Source organism: Poromitra crassiceps (genome assembly GCF_964638095.1).
Source record: "Poromitra crassiceps genome assembly, contig: HAP1_SCAFFOLD_255, whole genome shotgun sequence".
In the NCBI taxonomy this organism is placed as follows: Eukaryota; Metazoa; Chordata; class Actinopteri; order Beryciformes; family Melamphaidae; genus Poromitra; species Poromitra crassiceps.
Genome location: NW_028152142.1, coordinates 220,834 through 244,143, shown reverse-complemented (window position 1 = coordinate 244,143; position 23,310 = coordinate 220,834). Strand labels below are relative to the sequence as shown.

The 23,310-nt window shown below is 44.2% G+C and overlaps 1 protein-coding gene across 1 annotated transcript in view; it reads left to right on the top strand.

Annotated features, from left to right (window-relative positions):
• Positions 1-1,734: 1,734 nt before the first annotated feature.
• The window catches only part of LOC310770889 (uncharacterized protein), a gene marked incomplete at its 3' end in the record, with an annotated part of 206,626 nt that continues 185,050 nt past the window's right edge, over positions 1,735-23,310 (top strand). The window contains exons 1-5 of the mRNA XM_083663590.1: positions 1,735-1,770; positions 7,340-7,452; positions 15,634-15,747; positions 19,548-19,661; positions 21,619-21,732. Of these exons, the coding sequence (XP_083519716.1) occupies positions 7,343-7,452; positions 15,634-15,747; positions 19,548-19,661; positions 21,619-21,732 (452 nt within the window). The remainder of the gene's footprint in view (positions 1,771-7,339; positions 7,453-15,633; positions 15,748-19,547; positions 19,662-21,618; positions 21,733-23,310) is intronic.

The following is a 23,310-nucleotide window of genomic DNA, read 5'->3' as shown; positions in this document are numbered from 1 at the left end:
AGCCCTGCCCCCCTGGCTTTGCATTGTTCTGCTTCATCATTAGCAAGTGCCACAGAACATCTGCAATCTGCCTTTGATGTTATTCAGAATAATCTTCATCATTTGAGACTTGTGCTAAATTCTGACAAGACTAAAATGATGTGCTTTTCAAAATCAAAGAAGACAGAGGATGGCTGTCAGATTGTTACACTAAATAAGAAAGTGATTGAACGAGTTTCTGTCTACAAATACCTGGGTTTTTACTTGGAAGAAAATGTGTCTTTTAAACACCATATTGAGTGTCTTACAAATAAACTCCGGGTGAAACTGGGTTTCTTTTATAGAAACAAGGGTTGTTTCTCCTTTAGTGCGAGAAAAAGGCTTATACAGGCAACGTTTCTGTCGATACTGGACTATGGTGATATCTTATACATGCATGCAAATCTTTCTTCTCTGAAAATGCTGGATTCAGTGTATCATGCAGGTTTGTAACAGACTCAGGTTTTCGTACTCATCACTGCATCTTATATGAGAGTGTTGGTTGGCCTTCTCTGCACAACCGTAGATTGGAACATTGGTATTGTTTTCTTTATAAGGCCATTCTATGTGACTTGCCTCCTTACTTACTGTATGTTACCTCTTGATTCCTAAAATCACCACCAGGAGAAATCTCCGGTCCGATGGACAGATTTTGTACGTCATTCCTCGGACGAGGACGGTTTTTGGTGAAAGTGCCTTTAAAGCATTTGCACCCTCGTCCTGGTGTCAATTACAGAGTGATTTTAAACTGGATTATCTACTAAGTATGGAGCAGTTTAAAACTAGAATGAAGGAGTATTTGAGTAGTGAATGCACATGTCCTAATACTGAACGCTGACGCTTATGATGCACTGATGTGGCTTGCACTCAGTTCTGTCACTGCTTTTATGTTGTTTTTGTTTTTGCTTTTTTTTCTCTCACGTGTATTTTATGTGAAACTATTTGTGCTGCTGTCCTGGCCAGGACCCCCTTGCAAAAGAGATTCTGAATCTCAATGGGTTTTTTCTTCCTGGTTAAATAAAGGTCACTAACTAACTAACTAACTCCTCCACCACCCACATCCACCTAGCCACTACCCCTACACACCCTTCGAATCCCTAGCCCCAACACCCTTCACTATATGTCCGTGAGTGAGTGTCCTGACTTCATCATCTTCTGACCCCGGCCTGGCCTGCTGGCCAGCGCCGTGGGAAAAATGTATTGAGCGTCTACTCGCTTTGTAGAGTAAAGCATTGTGGGCACCGAGAGGGACTTCACGCCTCATGGCTCATGGTGCATTCAAGTGCACCTTGTAAACTCAGAAATCTATACTCGAATAGCCAGGTTGGTTAAAACAGGAAAGGTTCTATTTTTTTTCTTTATTTCCTTTGTTGAAATACAGAGCCTACATGTATCATTATTTATTGTTCTTTCACTAAAGCATCTTTAATAATTAGATAATCTACTAAACATCACAACAATATCCCTTCAGTTCTACAGAGGCCGTTTTTGAAATGTCCATAAAAAGATCAAATCAAATTGTGATCAACAACTCCATCATATTCATGTCCTCAGATAGCTTAGCTCTGTGATACTTCTCATGTTGTTTTACTGCAGCGTTTTTTCTAAATAGTTAAATGTCAAAGTCCTGCTTGTTATAGTCACAAGATCTGGCAACACTGAGGGGAGGAGCAAACATGAAAGTGAAAGTGCTGCTGAGTGAAAGAGCAGAGCAGAGCAGAGCAGGAGGCAGGAGCAACGGAGCTGCGCAGGGTGAGTGTTTAATATGTTACAACATAAATCATTATTATTAAACATTTGACGGTAACAGACTATGACCCTGCACTGTAAAGGGAACAAGAGTCAGCATTAACACAACAGTAGCCTACATCAGCTTCCCACTAAATAAAACAAATGCATGAAAAAAGTACTGATTTAGGCTACATAAGGGCCATGGCCTATATTCACAAAGCTTCCTAAAAGGCTACTAAGAGTTGGCCATATAGCGTTTGTTTTTCACAATCTCTAAGACCTTACCCTTAAAATAACTGATCAAATCCTATAATACATAAAGATCAAAGTAATTTAAGTCTATAGAGAGGAGGCCTTTTCTGAGTTTCTTAAACAGAGCACAAAATGGATGACAGACTAGACTGAGAAGCAGGAAATGAGAGCAGGTTTGGGAAGTAACTGATTACATCTAATCTGGTTACTGTAATAGGATACAAACAAGTTAACTGTAATCCCTTACAGTTGCATCAAAAAGATTACAGTTACATTTATTGAAAAATGGGGATTACTAGCAGGATTACATGTATTGTATATTCTATTTATTGTATATTGTATATTTACCCAAGTGGCTGACAGCTGTGTACATATTGATTCTTCCTATTGTCTACTTTATGTTTGATATCTATGGTGCAAATAAATACAACATAAAACCACTGGAGAGGGGGAAAAACACGCTTGAAAAAACACACTTAGTTGGCTCTTAAAAAGGACCAGTGCACCCAAAATAAATAACTAGAAACCAGATCATCAATGCACTGTAATGGAAATATTGTTATTGTTTTATTATTAATGAGAAACAGGCAACACTAGATTGGATGAATGTCTGCTGTAACCATCACTTTTTTTTTGTCATCCTGAGGAGCATGCCCCCAGACTCCATTAGTCAAATGCAGGAAATGTGTTCAAAAGTAATCCAAAAGCGACGGAAAGTAATCATTTACATTACTTTGATATTGTGATACTTGGATCACGTTACCGATTACAATTTTTAACAGGTAATTAGTAATTGTATCGGATTACATTTTTAAAGTAACCCTCCCAACCCTGGCAGTGACTGCATCGTGCATGTTTGATCTAGTTAAGTTAAGCTGCATTCCCACTCAACAAAGTCATGCTACACCGTCATCTTCCATGCAGGAAGATAAAGGACGCCACGAGTTGAGTCATGCCCACCTCGTGCCTGAGGGCGGGGCCAGTCGTACTCAATCATAACTTAAAACATTGTTTTAATAAAGCATTTAGATTCATACTTCAAGTTTGAAGTGAAATAAAGCTAAAGGAAAGGACATAAGATAAAGAGATAACCTTTCTGTTATAAACTATTAAATAAATGGGTATATGGGTATATAGTCTAATCTGTAAACACAAAACCTAAAGTGTAAAGGCAGATAGAGTGGCCTAATATATGCACAATGAACGTAACACTTAAACTTAACTGATCAACTTAACTTATTCATTATTCCCTGATCTGACACCCCCCCCCCCACCCCCCCCCCCCCACCCCAAAGAAGAAAAATGAAAATGAAAAAGAAAACTGTGATGGAAGATGTCTATTCATAGATTACATGAATGTGACATCGTTTTGTAAATCAGAATCAGCTTTATGTATGTGGATTGTGGACATACAGGGAATTTGACACCGGTATACGTTGCTCTCAATGTACGTACAAAGGAAAAAAGAAAAGGTGTGCATACAAGCTAAAATTAACAAACAAGGACAGCGATCATATATAAAGCAAGTTAGCTGCTATTTATGTGATATACAAATGTGTGTGATGTAGAGCTATAAATATGTATAGAAGAAGGAATCAAAATAAAATCTAATTGTATATCTACAGTATGTACAGTCTAGTATATGTAAACCACACTGGATTATAAGCAAGGCTATGAGTCAGATATTGCACCGTTGTTTACAGTTATTGAGACACAGCTTTTGGACAGTTATTACACAGTTATTTCACAGTTAACATGTTTCACCTTAGAGTTTTTAAGAAAACTGAACTCATTGAAAGTGTGCAATGTCTTAATGACCTTGTTTGATCAATGCTTCATTGAGTCTGTTCTTACTTATTGCTGTGTGGCCTGGTTTGGTTTGGTTGTCTCATCCTGTCCAGTAAAAACAGGCTGGCAAAGCTTGTCAAAGTGGCTAGTAAGGTGATCAGGGTGCAGCAAGTCCAGCTTCAGGACATTTACTTTAAACAGGAATAAGGCCAAACTTATTCTAGTCTGTCCTGACCATCCACTTTATCAGGAGTTTGATCTCCTCCTCTCTGGCCGCCGTTTTAGAATGCCAAAAACAAGTCTCCTTTATTCCTGTTGCTTTTGAGAGGCTGTTTTATTTTCATTATTATTATTTATTTTACATATTGCTTCTGCAAAATCTGCACAGCACTTTAATTACCTTAATGACTTGATATAGAATTTTATGTTGCACTGATATGTCCTAATCTTTGACTTGAGCTGATCACTACTGGAGTTACTGTGTTATGATTATGCTTGAGCTGATCAATACTGGAGTTACTGTGTTATGATGATGCTTGAGCTGATCACTACTGGAGTTACTGTGTTATGATGATGAGCTGATCACTACTGGAGTTACTGTGTTATGATGATGCTTGAGCTGATCACTACTGGAGTTAATACTGTGTTATGATGATGCTTGAGCTGATCACTACTGGAGTTACTGTGTTATGATGACGCTTGAGCTGATCACTACTGGAGTTAATACTGTGTTATGATGATGCTTGAGCTGATCACTACTGGAGTTACTGTGTTATGATGATGCTTGAGCTGATCACTACTGGAGTTACTGTGTTATGATGATGCTTGAGCTGATCACTACTGGAGTTACTGTGTTATGATGATGCTTGAGCTGATCACTACTGGAGTTACTGTGTTATGATGATGCTTGAGCTGATCACTACTGGAGCTACTGTGTTATGATGATGCTTGAGCTGATCACTACTGGAGTTACTGTGTTATGATGATGCTTGAGCTGATCACTACTGGAGCTACTGTGTTATGATGATGCTTGAGCTGATCACTACTGGAGCTACTGTGTTATGATGATGCTTGAGCTGATCACTACTGGAGTTACTGTGTTATGATAATGCTTGAGCTGATCACTACTGGAGCTACTGTGTTATGATGATGCTTGAGCTGATCACTACTGGAGTTACTGTGTTATGATGATGCTTGAGCAGTAGCCTGTACTACGAAGCTAGTTTAATGCCTTATCCGAGTAAGTTTGAGTTTAAACCTGGTTTAGCCGTACTACAAAGCAAGTTAACTTTCAATCACCATGGCAACTGACGCTGCAAAGCTAACCTGGTCCCGACCAGGTTAGCTTCAGAGGATAAGATCAAAATCCATGACAGACCCATATAATCGGCTCTCTGGAGTCACTCACCATTCATATAAGATCGCCATGTGAAAAATAGATTGCAGTCAACTGAGAATAGAATAAGAAAAACATTCGTGGCTCTGTAGGTTACATAATTAAATTAAGCCTACTTACCACTTTATGTCTTAACAGCTCAACGATGCGTGGAGAAATATGATCACTATTAATCACCGCAGCGCATATCGTGAACGAAGCCTCAAATGGAGTGAGGGTGATATTCTCCTACATGCCAGAAAAGCCTATACATATAATATAGATATGGGATAAATATGGGATAGCCCCAATACTAAATATGCAGGCTTCTTGCATGTTTCAGCTGGAACTGTGTCCTGTAGGCTGTATGCCAATATATGAGCAAAAATAGGCTAGTTTTTATCAATGAAAAGTATGCCCGCATCGTCTCAATTCAGTCCAGCAGTTTTCTCTTTTATATTAGGATATCATTATTATAGCCTATATATGAATTATTCGATCAGTGCAACTACACACATAATGAGTGATAGAGATCATTATTCATTGAGCATGCTTTCTAAATCTATGGTCTAAATAGGCTTACAGATTGTGGAAATTTATAGACTGAGATTACACATTTAATGTACATTTACACTCGCACAAAGCTGTATCAGACAGAAATCGCTGATCAAAGTAAATCAAATGACTGATGTGAATACAAGCTGCTGCTTTAGACAGCCCTTCAGCAGACTATCCAACGCGGATTTTCATTCTGACATTAAATCGCGGATACATTAAATATCCGCTAAAACTCTGATCATGCACTGCGCTTCCATTGAACGAGGAAATGGGTGTGGAAATGGGTGTGGGCGTGGATCAACTCAGCTGTTCATAATGTGATTGGCTAGTGCACCTCTTTCGCGTGGACGCGCGCCTGTGCACGAGCGAAAAACGTGCGCGTGCACAGGCAGATCCCAGCTTCAGTTATCGAGTAAAAAACCAGCTTCGTAGTATCCTTAAACTAGATAGCTTTGATCCTGTTCAGTCAAACCAGATCAAAGGGACTTATCGCGGATCCGTTAAACTAGCTTCGTAGTACAGGCCCCTGATCACTACTGGAGTTACTGTGTTATGATAATGCTTGAGCTGATCACTACTGGAGCTACTGTGTTATGATGATGCTTGAGCTGATCACTACTGGAGTTACTGTGTTATGATAATGCTTGAGCTGATCACTACTGGAGCTACTGTGTTATGATGATGCTTGAGCTGATCACTACTGGAGTTACTGTGTTATGATGATGCTTGTTATTGTCAGTCTTTTGTACTGTTTGGCCCAATGCCTGCTGCAAACCAAGTTTCCTTCGGGATATCAATAAAGTTTTGAAATGGTGCATTTTTTGTGTATTTTTATAAAATGTACAGTTATGAAACATTCAGCAGCATAATTATCTGTGGCATACTGGTTAGAATGGTGATATAGCCTCTTAAAATTAGATTATTCACTAGGCAAGGATGAACACATTATTTTTCTCCTTTAATGCATTTCCATTTACTGTGGAATGGTAATAGCAGCCCATGCAGGCGCCCTCCTCTGCCTCAAGAGCAGCGCCACTGGCCAATGGAGTCAAGCGCCAAAGCATTTGCCATGCACGCCGATTGCTAAATAAAGTTTGTCTAATCCTACCAACTGGCCTCTCCTGATTGAAGTAGGTTTACTTACAGTGGAGTCATATTCCAGAGCTTCTGACCTAAGAAGACCAGACATCTGCATGAAGGCCTCATGGTTGAGGAGCTATCCTGATTTATTTTGGGTATGTCTGTCTAGGTGAGAGAACACTCTCACAGCACCCGGGGCAACATGCTTTGACACTTTCAAAAAATATATTTGAAAAAATATGAAGTGTAGAAGAACAGATGGACTTTTAGAAAGAAGGAATAAAACAATGCTCAGTCCTACCATCACATGTTTTAATTATCTATTACAGAGTGAATATTGAACGGAAGCTTGACTTTAAAACATTATATTGTAAATCAAATCGCAATCTGTCAGAAAAAACACAATTAGATATTTTCTCCAAATTGTTCAGCCCTATACTCATGAGCTGGGACGTGTGTGTGTGTGTGTGTGTGTGTGCGTGTGCGTGTGTGTGTGTGTGTGTGTGTGTGTGTGTGTGTGTGTGTTTCTCCTCTCAGAAGATGAGTGTTCATGTGGAGGAAGAGGGTGGAGCAGAGCCTCCTGACAGCTGTCTGTCTGTGGAGGAGTTTCCAACACTCTTCAGTCATCAACATGGACTCTCAGATACAAAGTAAGACAACTGTTACCCTCTAAACCTCATAATAGCCTGAGGAGGCCCTGGACTGGATACAGTCATACCTCTCTGACAGAGTCCAAATGGTAGAAATAGGAGGTGTACTCTCTGAGCCCAGAAACCTCACCTGTGGGGTCCCTAAAGGAAGTATTATTGGACCTTTATTATGCCTCCACTGGGGATAGCCAGGCCGGAGGCATTATGGATCCGGGTTGTCCGTTCGTCTGTACGTACGTACGTACGTACGTACGTATGTCAGGCTTGGGGCCGGAAAAACACAGAAGCAGACAGACAACCAGTTAAGTGTCAAAAGTGAACAGAGTTTTATTGATAGATCAAGGTGGGGCACTCCGTGTGCTCGGTGGAGGAACAGGCAAGCAGGCAGAGGATCCTGGAACACAGAGGACAGATGGATCAGGCAAACAGGCAAATCAGGTGGGCAAAAGGTTAGATCGTCAAAGTACAAAAGAATGTTCAGAACTCGTAGCGATGCTCAACTGGCTGGGTACAAACCGTGAATGGCAATGTTCCAGCATGGACTGACAGGCTGAGGCAGTATTTGTAGGGCCGTGCTGATTGCACCCTGATGCGTGCCAGGTGTGTGGAGCCTCCCACTGGTGGCGTCATAGGCCGAGTCACAGGTGGAGTTGTGACAGTACCCCCCCTCCGAGGGTTGCCTCCGGGCGACCCACCAGGCTTCTCAGGGTGCGCCCTGTGGAAATCCCGGACAACCTCCGGGTCCAGGATGTGGCGGCGAGGTACCCAACATCTCTCCTCGGGACCATATCCCTCCCAGTCCACGAGGTATTGGATTCCCCGACCACGGCGTCGAGAGTCCATGAGACGATTGACCGTGTAGGCCGGATGGTCATCAATCATCCGAGGTGGTGGTGGTGGGGGAGCTGGAGGAACGAGCGGGCTGGTAGAAACAGGTTTAACACGAGACACATGGAAAGAGGGATCACCCGGAGTGTACGGGGCAGCTTCAAACGGATCACTGAAGGGTTAATGATTTTTACAATAGGAAACGGGCCAATAAATCTGGGTGATAATTTCCTGGAGTCCGTTTTTAACGGTAGGTCCTTGGTGGACAGCCATACCTGGTCCCCCACCGTGTAGTTAGGTGCAGGGGTGCGGTGGCGATCAGCCGATCGCTGGTATCGCCCCGAAGCCCGGAGCAGCGATGCGCGCGCTTGGCGCCAGGTCCTACGGCACCAACGGATATGAGCCTGCACCGACGGAACCAGGATCTCCTCTTCCTGAGAGGGAAAAAGGGGCGGCTGGTAGCCGTAAATGCATTGAAACGGGGACATACCAATAGCCGATGATGGTAAGGTGTTGTGGGCATATTCCACCCACGGAAGTTGGGAGGACCACGACGAGGGGTTGGTGGATACCAGACAACGGAGGGCAGTTTCTAAGTTCTGGTTCGCCCTTTCTGACTGGCCGTTGGATTGAGGATGGAAACCTGATGATAGGCTGACGGTAGCACCGATGGCGGAGCAGAAGGCTTTCCAGACAGCCGAGGTAAACTGTGGCCCCCGGTCGGACACCAAATCACGGGGCAGGCCGTGGATCCGGAAGACCTCCCTGACCAGCAGATCTGCAGTCTCTCGGGCGGTGGGTAGCTTGGACAGGGGTATAAAATGTACAAATTTACTAAAACGGTCAACAACAGTGAGTATTACTGTATTACCGTTAGAGACAGGCAGGCCGGAGACGAAGTCCAGGGACAGATGGGACCAGGGACGGTGAGGAACCGGCAGGGGACGCAGCAGACCGGTACTGGGCTGGGTGGAGGATTTGTTTTGGGCGCACCCAGGACATGCCGAAACAAAGGACTTGGAATCCTTCTTCCAGGACGGCCACCAGAACCGTCTCTGGAGGAAGGCTTGGGTCCTGGTTACCCCCGGGTGACATGTGAGGCGGGAGGAGTGAGCCCACTCCAACACTCGGGACACCATGGTGTCCGGTACGAACAGGCGACCTGGGGGCCCATTACCTGGGTCCGGCTGGATCTGTTGGGCGTCCTTGACCTCCCTCTCTATGGTCCAGGTGACAGTAGCCGCAACCACACAAGATGCAGGAATGATGGTGTCGGGCGGGGCCTTGGGCTCGGACTCCGGTGTATGCAGACGAGACAGAGCGTCAGCCTTAACATTCTTGGAACCGGGCCTGTAGGTCAAGGTAAAGTTAAATCGACCTAAAAATAGTGCCCACCTGGCCTGACGTGAGCTGAGTCGCTTCGCCGATTGGATGTACTCCAAGTTCTTATGGTCGGTCCACACTAAAAAAGGAAGTTCGGACCCCTCCAACCAGTGTCGCCATTCCTCCAAAGCCAGCTTCACCGCCAAGAGCTCACGGTTTCCCACGTCGTAATTCCTTTCGGCTGGGGAGAGACGGAGAGACAAAAAGGCACAAGGATGTAGTTTATCATCCTTTGAGGACCGCTGACAGAGGACTGCTCCCACTCCACTCTCAGAGGCGTCCACTTCGACCACAAACTGCTTGGTGGGGTCCTGCTGAATAAGAATGGGCGCCGTGGTGAAGCGGAGCTTCAGGTCCCTGAAGGCTGCCTCCGCTGCAGGCGTCCACTGGAACCTTCTAGAGGTGGAAGTTAAAGCAGTTAGTGGCGCAGCAACATGGCTGTAATTGCGGATAAACCTCCTGTAGAAGTTGGCAAATCCCAGGAATCTCTGAAGTTGCTTCAGGCCGGTAGGGTTGGGCCACTCCAGGACCGCGCTCACCTTGGCGTTGTCCATTTCCATTTGGCCGCCGGCCACTATGTAGCCTAGAAAGGTGACAGATGGAACATGAAACTCACATTTCTCCGCTTTTACAAAGAGGCGGTTCTCCAGGAGACGTTGGAGGACTTCGCGGACGTGCAGGACATGCTCTGAGGGGTTCCTGGAAAATATCAGGATGTCGTCTAAATAGACAAATACAAAACGATAAAGCATGTCTCGTAAGACATCATTTACCAGGGTCTGGAAGACGGCGGGGGCGTTGGTCAGTCCGAACGGCATGACTAAATACTCAAAATGTCCTAGGTGTGTATTGAAGGCCGTCTTCCACTCATCTCCCTTTCGAATCCGGACTAGGTGGTAAGCGTTGCGGAGGTCTAGTTTCGTGAAGATGGTGGTTCCCTGGAGAGAGTCAAAAGCAGAGTGCATGAGTGGCAAGGCATATTTATTTTTTACCGTGATGTTATTCAGGCCCTTGTAGTCGATGCATGGCCGGAGAGATTTATCTTTCTTCTCTACAAAGAAAAACCCTGCCCCCAGTGGCGAAGATGACGGCCGGATGAGTCCTGCGGCCAGAGACTCTTTAATATACGTCTCCATGGATTCTCTCTCAGGCCGAGAGATATTATAGAGGCGGCTGCTGGGAAGAGGTGCTCCAGGTAACAAGTCAATGGGGCAGTCGTAGGGCCGATGAGGAGGCAGAGAGAGAGCTTGCTTCTTGCTGAACGCTGTTTGGAGGTCATGGTATTCTGGTGGCACCCGGGACAGATCCAGCGTCTCTGGAGGAAACACCTGATGAGGGACAGACTGAGGCAAAGCAGACTGGAGACACATGGTATGACAGAACGCACTCCAACTTGAAATCTTGGCTGATGCCCAATCAATGTGAGGGCCATGTTTGATAAGCCAGGGGTGACCTAGAACTAGGGTGAGTCCATGATAAAAAAAACTTAGCTCCTCTTAATGGTTTCCTGACAGTAGGAGACGTACCGGCTCAGTTTTGGAGGTCACCCGGGCTAGAATGCGTCCGTCCAGGGCATTGGCCTCCAGGGGCTGATCCAGGGTCTCGGTGGCAATACCTAGTTGTTTCACAACATGGGAATCCAAAAAACTTTCATCAGCACCAGAGTCTATTAAGGCCAATAATTCAATGGACTGACCTTTAAATGTGAGGGTGGCATGCAATTGCGTGCGTGGACGAGGAGTGAGAGGGCAGACAGTGGGACTCGCCAGGATCCTCTCTTTATCTGATGAGCCTGCTAGTTTGACGGACGGTGAGGGCAGGAGGCGAGGAAGTGGCCGGGCTGGCCACAATACAAACAGCTATTGCTGGACAGCCGACGTTGACGCTCCTCCGAGTCGAGGCGGAAACGGCCGAGCTGCATCGGCTCTGAAGCAGGAGAGGATGCACGCCTCGGAAGCTATCGAGCAGCTCCGGCCTCATTCGGGCGAGCTCGGCTCGGTAGGCCTGGCAACAGGGTTACACGGGGAGTGTTGTTACCTGGGAAGCGGTGTGTTTTCTCCCTCCGTCGTTCCCGCAAACGATTATCAATTCGGGTGGATAAAGTTATTAATGCCTCCAAATGGACCGGCTCTGGATAAGCGATTAGCTCGTCCCTTGCTCAAAAACCCTGCCTGAAGTGCCTCGCCGTTCCATCCACTCTCTGCTGCCAATGTGTGAAACTCGACAGAGTAGTCAGCCACGCTGTGGGAACCTTGGCGGAGAGACAGCAGTCTCCGAGAGGCGTCTTTCCCCTGCACGGGGTGGTCAAAGACTTCGCGGAAAGCCGCAATGAACGCCCGGTAGGATGAGGAAGTGGCGGACCGTGTTTCCCATACCGCTGCAGCCCAGGCCAGCGCACTGCCCCGGAGAAGAACCATTATGTAGGTGATCTTGGCTCGGTCTGCGAAGTAGGACAGAGGCTGCTGGTCAAAAACAATTTTGCACTGCATTATAAATGCACGGCAAAGTCCAAAATCCCCTCCATACTTATCGGGGGAAGGAACCCATGGTTCCTTAGCAGGAGGAGGAGACATGGATGGCGGCAGGGCTGGAGCGGCTGGATCTGGGCCCGCAGAGGTTCCGAGCTGGGACTGGATCCCGGTCACCCTGGTGGTGAGATCCCGAAGGGCGTCAGTCACTCCCTGCAGTACCTGGCTGTGTTGGTCGAGAACAGCTCCCTGGTTGTTGACGGCCTGGCAGATGGAGGCCAGGTCGGCGGTGGAAACGTCTGCTGGGTTCGTCATCTTGGCTGGAACATTCTGTCAGGCTTGGAGCCGGAAAAACCCAGAAGCAGACAGACAACCAGGTAAGTGTCAAAAGTGAACAGAGTTTTATTGATAGATCAAGGTGGGGCACTCCGTGTGCTCGGCGGAGGAACAGGCAAGCAGGCAGTGGATCCTGGAACACAGAGGACAGATGGATCAGGCAAACAGGCAAATCAGGTGGGCAAAAGGTTAGATCGTCAAAGTACAAAAGAATGTTCAGAACTCGTAGCGATGCTCAACTGGCTGGGTACAAACCGTGAATGGCAATGTTCCAGCATGGACTGACAGGCTGAGGCAGTATTTGTAGGGCCGTGCTGATTGGTGCTGATTGCACCCTGATGCGTGCCAGGTGTGTGGAGCCTCCCACTGGTGGCGTCATAGGCCGAGTCACAGGTGGAGTTATGACAACGTATGTCCGTCCAATGTTTGTTAACGCGATATCTCACAAATGCCTTGACGGAGTTTCATAAAATTTGCCTCAAACATCGACTTGGACTCAAGGATGAACTGATTAGATTTTGGTGGTCAAAGGTCAAAGACCAAGGTCACTGTGACCTCTCAAATGTAATTTTCAAGCTTGTTAACGCAATATCTCAGGAATGCCTTGACGGAGTTTCATCAAATTAGCCTCAAACATCGACTTGGACTCAAGGATGAACTGATTAGATTTTCGTGGTCAAAGGTCAAGGTCACTGTGACCTCACGAACGTCATTTTCAAGCTTGTTAACGCGATATCTCAGGAATGCCTTGAGGGAGTTTCATCAAATTTGCCTCAAACATCGACTTAGACTCAAGGATGATCTGATTAGATTTTGGTGGTCAAAGGTCAAGGTCACCGTGACCTCTTGAACGCCATTTTCAAGTTTGTTAACGCGATATCTCAAGAATGCCTTGACGGAATTTCATCAAATTTGCTCCAAACATCGACTTGGACTCAAGGATGAACTGATTCGATTTTGGTGGACAATGACGTCATGCAGAAGTGTCCCAATATGGACAAATGATAAGGTGAATAGTGTGGGGGGGGGGGGGGGACTCGAACAAGATCCCTAATGAAATTAATTCTGCAAATTCTCTGAAAGGTTTTTAAAAACATCTTATTGAGTAAACTGGAGAAATGTGTGAGCCGGTGTTATGGTATGTTGGTTTATATCTCTTGTTCTTCTTATCCTTGATCCATAATAAGACAAACTATAGATGTGTTTTGTATCAAAGCACTTTAATGAATCATTTTAGAACAGATTGAAGGTTTTGAAAAACATAATCTTATGAAATAGCATGACCTCTTTTGGAATGGTGTTGCAGGACTTGGAAAAATAATTGGAAAAAGTTTCAGATTCAGATGACGTTATTTATCCCAGAAGGGAATTCAGATCTAAAGCCTAACCGGCCCCGACGTTGACTGAGCGCGCTCAGTGGGACTGCATGAGTTTGTAACGTGAAGGACTACATCGAAGAGTCTAGTAGAGAGAGAGAGAGAGAGAGAGAGAGAGAGAGAGAGAGAGAGAGAGAGAGAGAGAGAGAGAGAGAGAGAGAGAGAGAGAGAGAGAGAGAGAGAGAGAGAATTCCACGTGAACAGAGTCTAGTGAACAGAGCCATATAGAGAGGGAGGCTATTTCACATGAACAGTCTAGTGAACAGAGCCATAGAGGGAGAGAGAGAGAGAGAGAGACTATTCCACATGAACAGTCTAGTGAACAGAGCCAAAGAGCGAGAGAGAGAGAGAGAGAGAGAGGCTATTCCACATGAACAGAGTCTAGTGAACAGAGACAGAGAGAGAGAGAGAGAGAGAAAGAAAGAGAGAGGCTATTCCACATGAACAGAGTCTAGTGAACAGAGCCATAGAGAGAAAGAGAGAGAGAGGCTATTCCACATGAACAGAGTCTAGTGAACAGAGCCATAGAGAGAGAGAGAGGTAGAGCAACGGCAATGCATTCTTGACGGACTCTATTTTCATGCACGAACGTGCTTTCCTCATAGGTAATGTAATGTACCGTAAATTCCGGACTATAAGCCGCGGCTTTTTTCCCGTTTTTTGGCCTTTTTTGGCCCCTGCGGCTTATATAACGGTGCGGCTTATCTATGGATTTTTTCAGAAAAAAAAGAAAAAAAAACGGAATTCTCTCTTCTTTAGCACTCTTTCTAACTATAAATCCACTTCTTCACTTAATTTCCTCTCTTGCCCTCTTTTCACCACACTGTTTGACACTGTATGACACTGTGTGCACTGTAAAAAAGAAACACAGGTGGTGTTGTGTTATGTTGTTTTGTTGAAATGTTAATAAATGGGAGCTTCCTCAAACAGCCATCTCTTTCCCGACAATCCCCTCTGTGCATGAACCCTTACATATGGTAATTAAACATTAAAACACAATAAAAAAAAAAAAAAAAAAAAAAAAAATACCATTAAAACACCCGCGGCTTATAGTCCGGTGCGGCTTATATATGTAAAAAACAGTCAACTTTGCAGGTGCGGCTTATACACCGGTGCGGCTTATAGTCCGGAATTTACGGTAACTCATTCACATGTTGTGGCAAGTCCTTCTTCCAAAGTGTTTATGCCATGTGCTTTTCAACTACTACTTGCTTGATTTAGGGCTGGCGTGGATGATAATTCAATAGCCTATTATTGTTTGTTGTCTTTCAGTAGAATCATCGTGATGATATGAAGTTATTTTAATAGTGACATTTCTGCTGTCTAAATTGATGATGACAAGCAAATGTTACTTAAAAACTGATCAAATGAGGTAGCCTATGGCAGGAATATTATTTGAAAATGTAAGGTTTGTTTGACATCACCATTCAGTTCAATAAGATGAACACTGATTTTGCATACGTGAAACATATGATATTGATATTGAGAGTAATCCTTATGATCATCATATTGATTTCAACCCCATCCAGGCCTATATTTGGTATAGCCCTCCCTGGACAAAAATGCACCAGCTGCTACTGCTTGTAGGCCTACTTGTGTTTGTAATGTGCCAGCTATCTGCTGATCATTCTGCACTGCTGCTGTTGACCCAAGTCCATCCAAACCTCTCAGCTCTCATGTGCTCACAGGATGCTTCTGCAGATATCTCTGAATTCTCTCTGTTTCAGGATGGTTCCATGTTATTAAATGATATATGTCTGCTGTGCCCTATGGGGGTTTGTTGTGTTCAGGATCCAACAGGAGAGACCAGACTCTCCGCAACCCAGCTGTGTGTCTCTGAAGAGCGACCGCTCAAAGGGTGGATTTATTGACTTTAAAGATGGACACCATTCTTCTGAAGAGAAGTAAGTTGTTTTAACTGACTCATGCAGAGAAGGTTTGCTGCAATCTCATGAGAGTAATCGTCTCTTTATGTTAAAGTCGGCTGAACACAAAAATGACTTATTTTCTTTTAGTCCAAATACCTGGTTATTAGAGGTCTTCAAGGGGCCAAAATCACGGACCCGGACCCTAATGGACCCGGGGAATTTGTGCCCCAACCCGTAATGGACCCGTCTATTATTAGACATCTGAGACCCGGCCCCGTTCAGAACCGATAAATGTCGGACCCGGACCCGGAGTGGACCCGTCTGCGTCTATTATTACAAATCTGAGACCCGGCCCCGTTCAGATCCGAGAAATACCGAGGCAGAGACTAGTGGTGTCGACATCAAAGTTGCTTGTTAACTGCTACAAGTTGTATATCAAATGAAACTTTGTGCATCTTTATTAACTAACGTTATAGCATTCTCCCCTGGTTGATGCTGCCTAACGCTAGTTAGATAGCAGTCTCTCTATGCTACCGCCGTTCCTTCGCCCAAAAGCACACAACAGCGCTAGAAACAATCACATACATGTTGTGACTTGTGTACTCACCATGCAATCATCGAATAATAATCCAAAAGTACGGGAAACAGTCATCTTCAATTAAATCCATAGCGAGAGGAACCAGCAAGAGGCTTACCTCTCTGCAACGAAAATCACTTCCTCGTTTGCCTGAGGCGCATGTGTGCGCATGTGGTCACATGTGGTCACATGCGTCTCATGTAAACGAGGAAGTAATTTTCATTGCAGATGGGAACGCTCTTTGCTAGTTATTTTCTCCATGGATTTACTTGCAGTTTGTCACAACAAGCCTTACGTGTGCTGTTTTGATGCGTTTCTCTCGTAATCAGCGCTGATCGCCGGGTCCACTCGGGTCTTATTGGACCCGGCATTTCACTGTCAGAGCCCCGAGACCTGTGACAATCGCTACCGGAACCGACCCAGACCCGGAGGCACTTCTTTTGAATGGACCCAGACCCGGCCGGGTCCGGGTCGGAACCTCGGGTATTCGGGGGGTCGGACATACCCGAAGACCTCTACTGGGTATGCAGTGCACCTATTTATAATGTATGCCAAAGAAAATGACAAAAATCTAATTTATTTAGTTTTTCACACTTTTTCACATCAAAAGTTCATTTTTCAAGATTTCATTGATAACAGCAATCTACAGTTTGCTGACATCACCTAGTAGGCCCGACTATCAAATTCCTACCCCATTTCAACCAATCATATCAAGACATGCAGCTGTCAATCAAATCTTCATTTCAGGATAATTTTCTCTTCCAAATGAAGTAGAAAATGGCGCCTATAGTGCCTGTCATCTGGCAGAATTCCTATCCCATAAACTAACTACTAACTTGGCCAATTGTATGAAACATGAACAAAAAACAAAAACTATAATTTTTGTCTAGTGGACAGAGCCAGAGCGAGAGAGAGAGAGGCTATTCCACATGAACAGAGTCTAGTGGACAGAGCCATAGAGAGAGAGAGAGAGAGAGAGAGAGAGAGAGAGAGAGAGAGAGAGAGAGAGAGAGAGAGAGAGAGAGAGAGAGAGAGAGAGAGAGAGAGAGAGAGAGAGAGAGGCTATTCCACATGAACATAGTCTAGTGGACAGAGCATAGAGAGAGGCTATTCCACATGAACAGAGTCTAGTGGCCAGAGCATAGAGAGAGAGGTCCAGAAAATGCCTCTTGCGAGTGCTTTTAAATAGGCTACTTTTTTCCTCTTACTTTAGTCATTTCCTGCACTAGTACTTTTACTTGTAGGCAGTGGCGGCCGGCCACTAGAGGGCGCCAGGGCGCCACACCACCTGCCCACATGGAGGGGGAAATAAAACGTATATATATATATATATATTTTTTTATGAGCGAGGTGAATATTAGATAGTGAGTAGCCTATATAATCTGCAATAAATATGTAGATTCATAATGATCTACATGTGTACTGTTTTGGGTCAACTACTTTCTGCCACGGACACCGTCCGGGGACTTCCGGCTTCCACCAGTGCTAAGCCAGGATCTGTGTAAATTGCACATGCGCTGTTCGCTCTCAAAACAAAGGGATTCGGGGCGCTGGTATCTAGCGACCAGGTGGAGGTGGGGCCAGGTAGAGCGACGGCAATGCATTCTTGACGGACTCTATTTTCATGCACGAACGTGCTTTCCTCATAGGTAATGTAATGTAACTCATTCACATGCTGTGGCAAGTCCTTCTTCCAAAGTGTTTATGCCATGTGCTTTTCAACTACTACTTGCTTGATTTAGGGCTGGAGTGGATGATAATTCAATAGCCTATTATTGTTTGTTGTCTTTCAGTAGAATCATCGTGATGATATGAAGTTATTTTAATAGTGAAATTTCTGCTGTCTAAATTGATGATGACAAGCAAATGTTACCGTAATTTCCGCACTATAAACCGCACCGGAGTATAAGCCGCAGCAGCAAAATTGCCTGTTTGTTACATATATAAGCCGCACCGGACTATAAGCCGCAGGTGTTTTAATGTTTTTTTTTTTTTTTTTTTTTTTTTTTTTTTAATTGTGTTTTAATGTTTAATTACCATATGTAAGGTTCATGCACAGAGGGGATTGTCGGGAAAGAGATGGCTGTTTGAGGAAGCTCCCATTTATTAACATTTCAACAAAACAACATAACACAACACCACCTGTGTTTTTTTTTACAGTGCACACAGTGTCCGCGGTGTGGTGAAAAGAGGGCAAGAGAGGAAATTAAAACAGAAGTGGATTTATAGTTAGAAAGAGTGCTAAAAAAGAGAGAATTCAGTTTTTTTTTTTTTTCTTTCCGAAAAAATCCATAGATAAGCCGCACCGTTATATAAGCCGCAGGGCCAAAAAATGGGGAAAAAGCCGCGGCTTATAGTCCGAAATTTAACTGATCAAATGAGGTAGCCTATGGCAGGAATATTATTTGAAAATGTAAGGTTTGTTTGACATCACCATTCAGTTCAATGAGATGAACACTGATTTTGCATACGTGAAACATATGATATTGATATTGAGAGTACCGTAAATTCCGCACTATAAGCCGCACCTGCAAAGTTGACTGTTTTTTACATATATAAGCCGCACCGGACTATAAGCCGCAGGTGTTTTAATGTTTTTTTTTTTTGTGTGTTTTAATGTTTAATTACCATATGTAAGGGTTCATGCACAGAGGGGATTGTCGGGAAAGAGATGGCTGTTTGAGGAAGCTCCCATTTATTAACATTTCAACAAAACAACATAACACAACACCACCTGTGTTGTGTTATGTTATGTTATGTTATGTTATGTTGTTAAAAGAGGGCAAGAGAGGAAATTAAAACAGAAGTGGATTTATAGTTAGAAAGAGTGCTAAAAAAGAGAGATTTTTTTTTTTTTTTTTTAATCCATAGATAAGCCGCACCGTTATATAAGCCGCAGGGGCCAAAAAAGCCCAAAAAACGGGAAAAAAGCCGCTGCTTATAGTCCGGAATTTACGGTAATCCTTATGATCATCATATTGATTTCAACCCCATCCAGGCCTATATTTGGTATAGCCCTCCCTGGACAAAAATGTACCAGCCGCTACTGCTTGTAGGGCTACTTGTGTTTGTGATGTGCCAGCTATCTGCTGATCATTCTGCACTGCTGCTGTTGACCCAAGTCCATCCAAACCTCTCAGCTCTCATGTGCTCACAGGATGCTTCTGCAGATATCTCTGAATTCTCTCTGTTTTAGGATGCTTCCATGTTATTAAATGATATATGTCTGCTGTGCCCTATGGGGGTTTGTTGTGTTCAGGATCCAACAGGAGAGACCAGACTCTCCGCAACCCAGCTGTGTGTCTCTGAAGAGCGACCGCTCAAAGGGTGGATTTATTGACTTTAAAGATGGACACCATTCTTCTGAAGAGAAGTAAGTTGTTTTAACTGACTCATGCAGAGAAGGTTTGCTGCAATCTCATGAGAGTAATCGTCTCTTTATGTTAAAGTCGAGCTGAACACAAAAATTACTTATTTTCTTTTAGTTCAAATACCTGGTTATTAGAGGTCTTCAAGGGGCCAAAATCACGGACCCGGACCCTAATGGACCCGGGGAATTTGTGCCCCAACCCGTAATGGACCCGTCTATTATTAGACATCTGAGACCCGGCCCCGTTCAGAACCGATAAATGTCGGACCCGGACCCGGAGTGGACCCGTCTGCGTCTATTATTACAAATCTGAGACCCGGCCCCGTTCAGATCCGAGAAATACCGAGGCAGAGACTAGTGGTGTCGACGTCAAAGTTGCTTGTTAACTGCTACAAGTTGTATATCAAATGAAACTTTGTGCATCTTTATTAACTAACGTTATAGCATTCTCCCCTGGTTGATGCTGCCTAACGCTAGTTAGATAGCAGTCTCTCTATGCTACCGCCGTTCCTTCGCCCAAAAACACACAACAGCGCTAGAAACAATCACATACATGTTGTGACTTGTGTACTCACCATGCGATCATCGAATAATAATCCAAAAGTACGGGAAACAGTCATCTTCAATTAAATCCATAGCGAGAGGAACCAGCAAGAGGCTTACCTCTCTGCAACGAAAATCACTTCCTCGTTTGCCTGAGGCGCATGTGTGCGCATGTGGTCACATGTGGTCACATGCGCCTCATGTAAACGAGGAAGTAATTTTCATTGCAGATGGGAACGCTCTTTGCTAGTTATTTTCTCCATGGATTTACTTGCAGTTTGTGACAACAAGCCTCACGTGTGCTGTTTTGATGCGTTTCTCTCGTGATCAGCGCTGATCGCCAGGTCCACTCGGGTCTTATTGGACCCGGCATTTCACTGTCACAGCCCCGAGACCCATGACAATCGCTACCGGAACCGACCCAGACCCGGAGGCACTTCTTTTGAATGGACCCAGACCCGGCCGGGTCCGGGTCGGAACCTCGGGTATTCGGGGGGTCGGACATACCCGAAGACCTCTACTGGGTATGCAGTGCACCTATTTATAATGTATGCCAAAAAAAAAGACAAAAATCTAATTTATTTAGTTTTTCACACTTTTTCACATCAAAAGTTCATTTTTCAAGATTTCATTGATAACAGCAATCTACAGTTTGCTGACGTCACCTAGTACTATCAAATTCCTACCCCATTTCAACCAATCATATCAAGACATGCAGCTGTCAATCAAATCTTCATTTCAGGATAATTTTCTCTTCCAAATGAAGTAGAAAATGGCGCCTAGTGCCTGTCATCTGGCAGAATTCCTATCCCATAAACTAACTACTAACTTGGCCAATTGTATGAAACATGAACAAAAAACAAAAACTATAATTTTTGTCTAGTGGACAGAGCCAGAGAGAGAGAGAGAGAGAGAGAGAGAGAGAGGGGGAGAGGCTATTCCACATGAACAGAGTCTAGTGGACAGAGCATAGAGAGAGAGGCTATTCCACATGAACAGAGTCTAGTGGACAGAGCATAGAGAGAGAGGCTATTCCACATGAACAGAGTCTAGTGGACAGAGCATAGAGAGAGAGGCTATTCCACATGAACATAGTCTAGTAAACAGAGCCATAGAGAGAACAGAGCATAGAGAGAGAGGTCCAGAAAACGCCTCTTGAGAGCTTTTAAATAGGCTACTTTTTTCCTCTTACTTGAGTCATTTCCTGCACTTGTAGGCCTACTTGTGTTTGTAATGTGCCAGCTATCTGCTGATCATTCTGCACTGCTGCTGTTGACCCAAGTCCATCCAAACCTCTCAGCTCTCATGTGCTCACAGGATGCTTCTGCAGATATCTCAGAATTCTCTGTTTTAGGATGGTTCCATGTTATTAAATGATATATGTCTGCTGTGCCCTATGGGGGTTTGTTGTGTTCAGGATCCAACAGGAGAGACCAGACTCTCCGCAACCCAGCTGTGTGTCTCTGAAGAGCGACCGCTCAAAGGGTGGATTTATTGACTTTAAAGATGGACACCATTCTTCTGAAGAGAAGTAAGTTGTTTTAACTGACTCATGCAGAGAAGGTTTGCTGCAATCTCACGAGAGTAATCGTCTCTTTATGTTCACATACTTAATAATGTTTTTGTTTGGATCTTTGATGCAACCAAGCATCATGGTCATGTGACAATTTACACTAACCATGTGACACTGGCTGCACATATTTCATTGAGACCCTTTATTATTTCAATACTTGCTGGAAATGCATTGATACATCATTCAGTAACATCTTTAGAGTCTTATAACTGAAATAGTTTCATGGTCACTATTGTGCCTGGTGGGATTAAATAGGGTTGAATCCATATTGCTGTCCCTGGGTGTGAGTGCTGTTTGAACACAGCTTTGAAGTGGAGTGATATGAACACAGTGAAGCACCCGTGATGTTATACTAAAATATCAGCATGTCCAGGATCCCTCTTGACCAATGAAATTGCTCAGTCAGAACTAACTGTTGTATAAGGAGGTATAAAACAAACTGGAAACAGTGTGGCAAGATGGGGGCCCATTCATTCCAATGAAAGTTGCTCAAACAGCGGATGCGGCGAATAAGTTTATACTGCTGTGCCGATAGAGCAGTGGTAGCCAACACGGTGCCCGCGGGCACCTGGTCGCCTGCGGGGTGGCGCTGTGGCGCCCGCAGGCCACGTTCAGATTTTTTTTTTTTTTTTTTACACAAACAAGACAAAACAGACAAACAGGCTCAGACACAGGGGAAAGAAAGGAAAAACAAAACAAAAAAATATAATAGGAAAAATCTATTTTTTATTTGTTTTTCTCCTCCCTTCCCACAATAACACACGAATGTAGAAAATAATTGGTTTAACAATGCATACGTTTTAAAAACGTTTATTGTCTGTGTATAATTTATTGTCTGTGTATAATTAATTATTGATTAACTATTTTGATCCACCTGGGCTGGGGTCAAAGTTTAGTTTTACGTTACATCACTACGTCATTCACTCTGCGACAGTGCGACTGCCAGCTGCCAATGATTATATCAGTTGGCTAAGCTAAATGATGGAAAGCAAGAACAATGGCAGAAAAGTGAAAGAAAAAACATTACCAATTTCACGAGGAGTGGGAGGAAGAGTTATTCTTCACAACAGTGAAAGAAAAGAGTGTATGTCTCGATTAAATGCATAATACTCATCATTTAAAGGTAAATCGAGCAAATTTCAACAGGTAGCCCCCCACATGACTCTCTACCCTTCAGGTAGCCCTCGACCTCAAAAAGGTTGGTGACCCCTGCGATATGAGTCTATGCAGTAGTGTTTTTTTGGCCCCGCCTATTCCACATGAACAGAGTCTAGTAGAGAGAGAGATATGTTATTCCACATGAACAGAGTCTAATCTGCCTTGGGGGGTTTATTGCACTAGTATGTATAATCTGCTGTGGGGGGTTTATTGCACTCAGGATCCAGCAGGAGAGACCCAACTCTCCTCAACCCAGCTGTGTGTCTCTGAAGAGCGACCGCTCAAAGGATGCATGGATGACTTTTAAAGATGGACACTATTCTTCTGAAGAGAAGTAAGTTGTTCCAGTGTTACAATGTTACTGTCTCATGTTTTAAC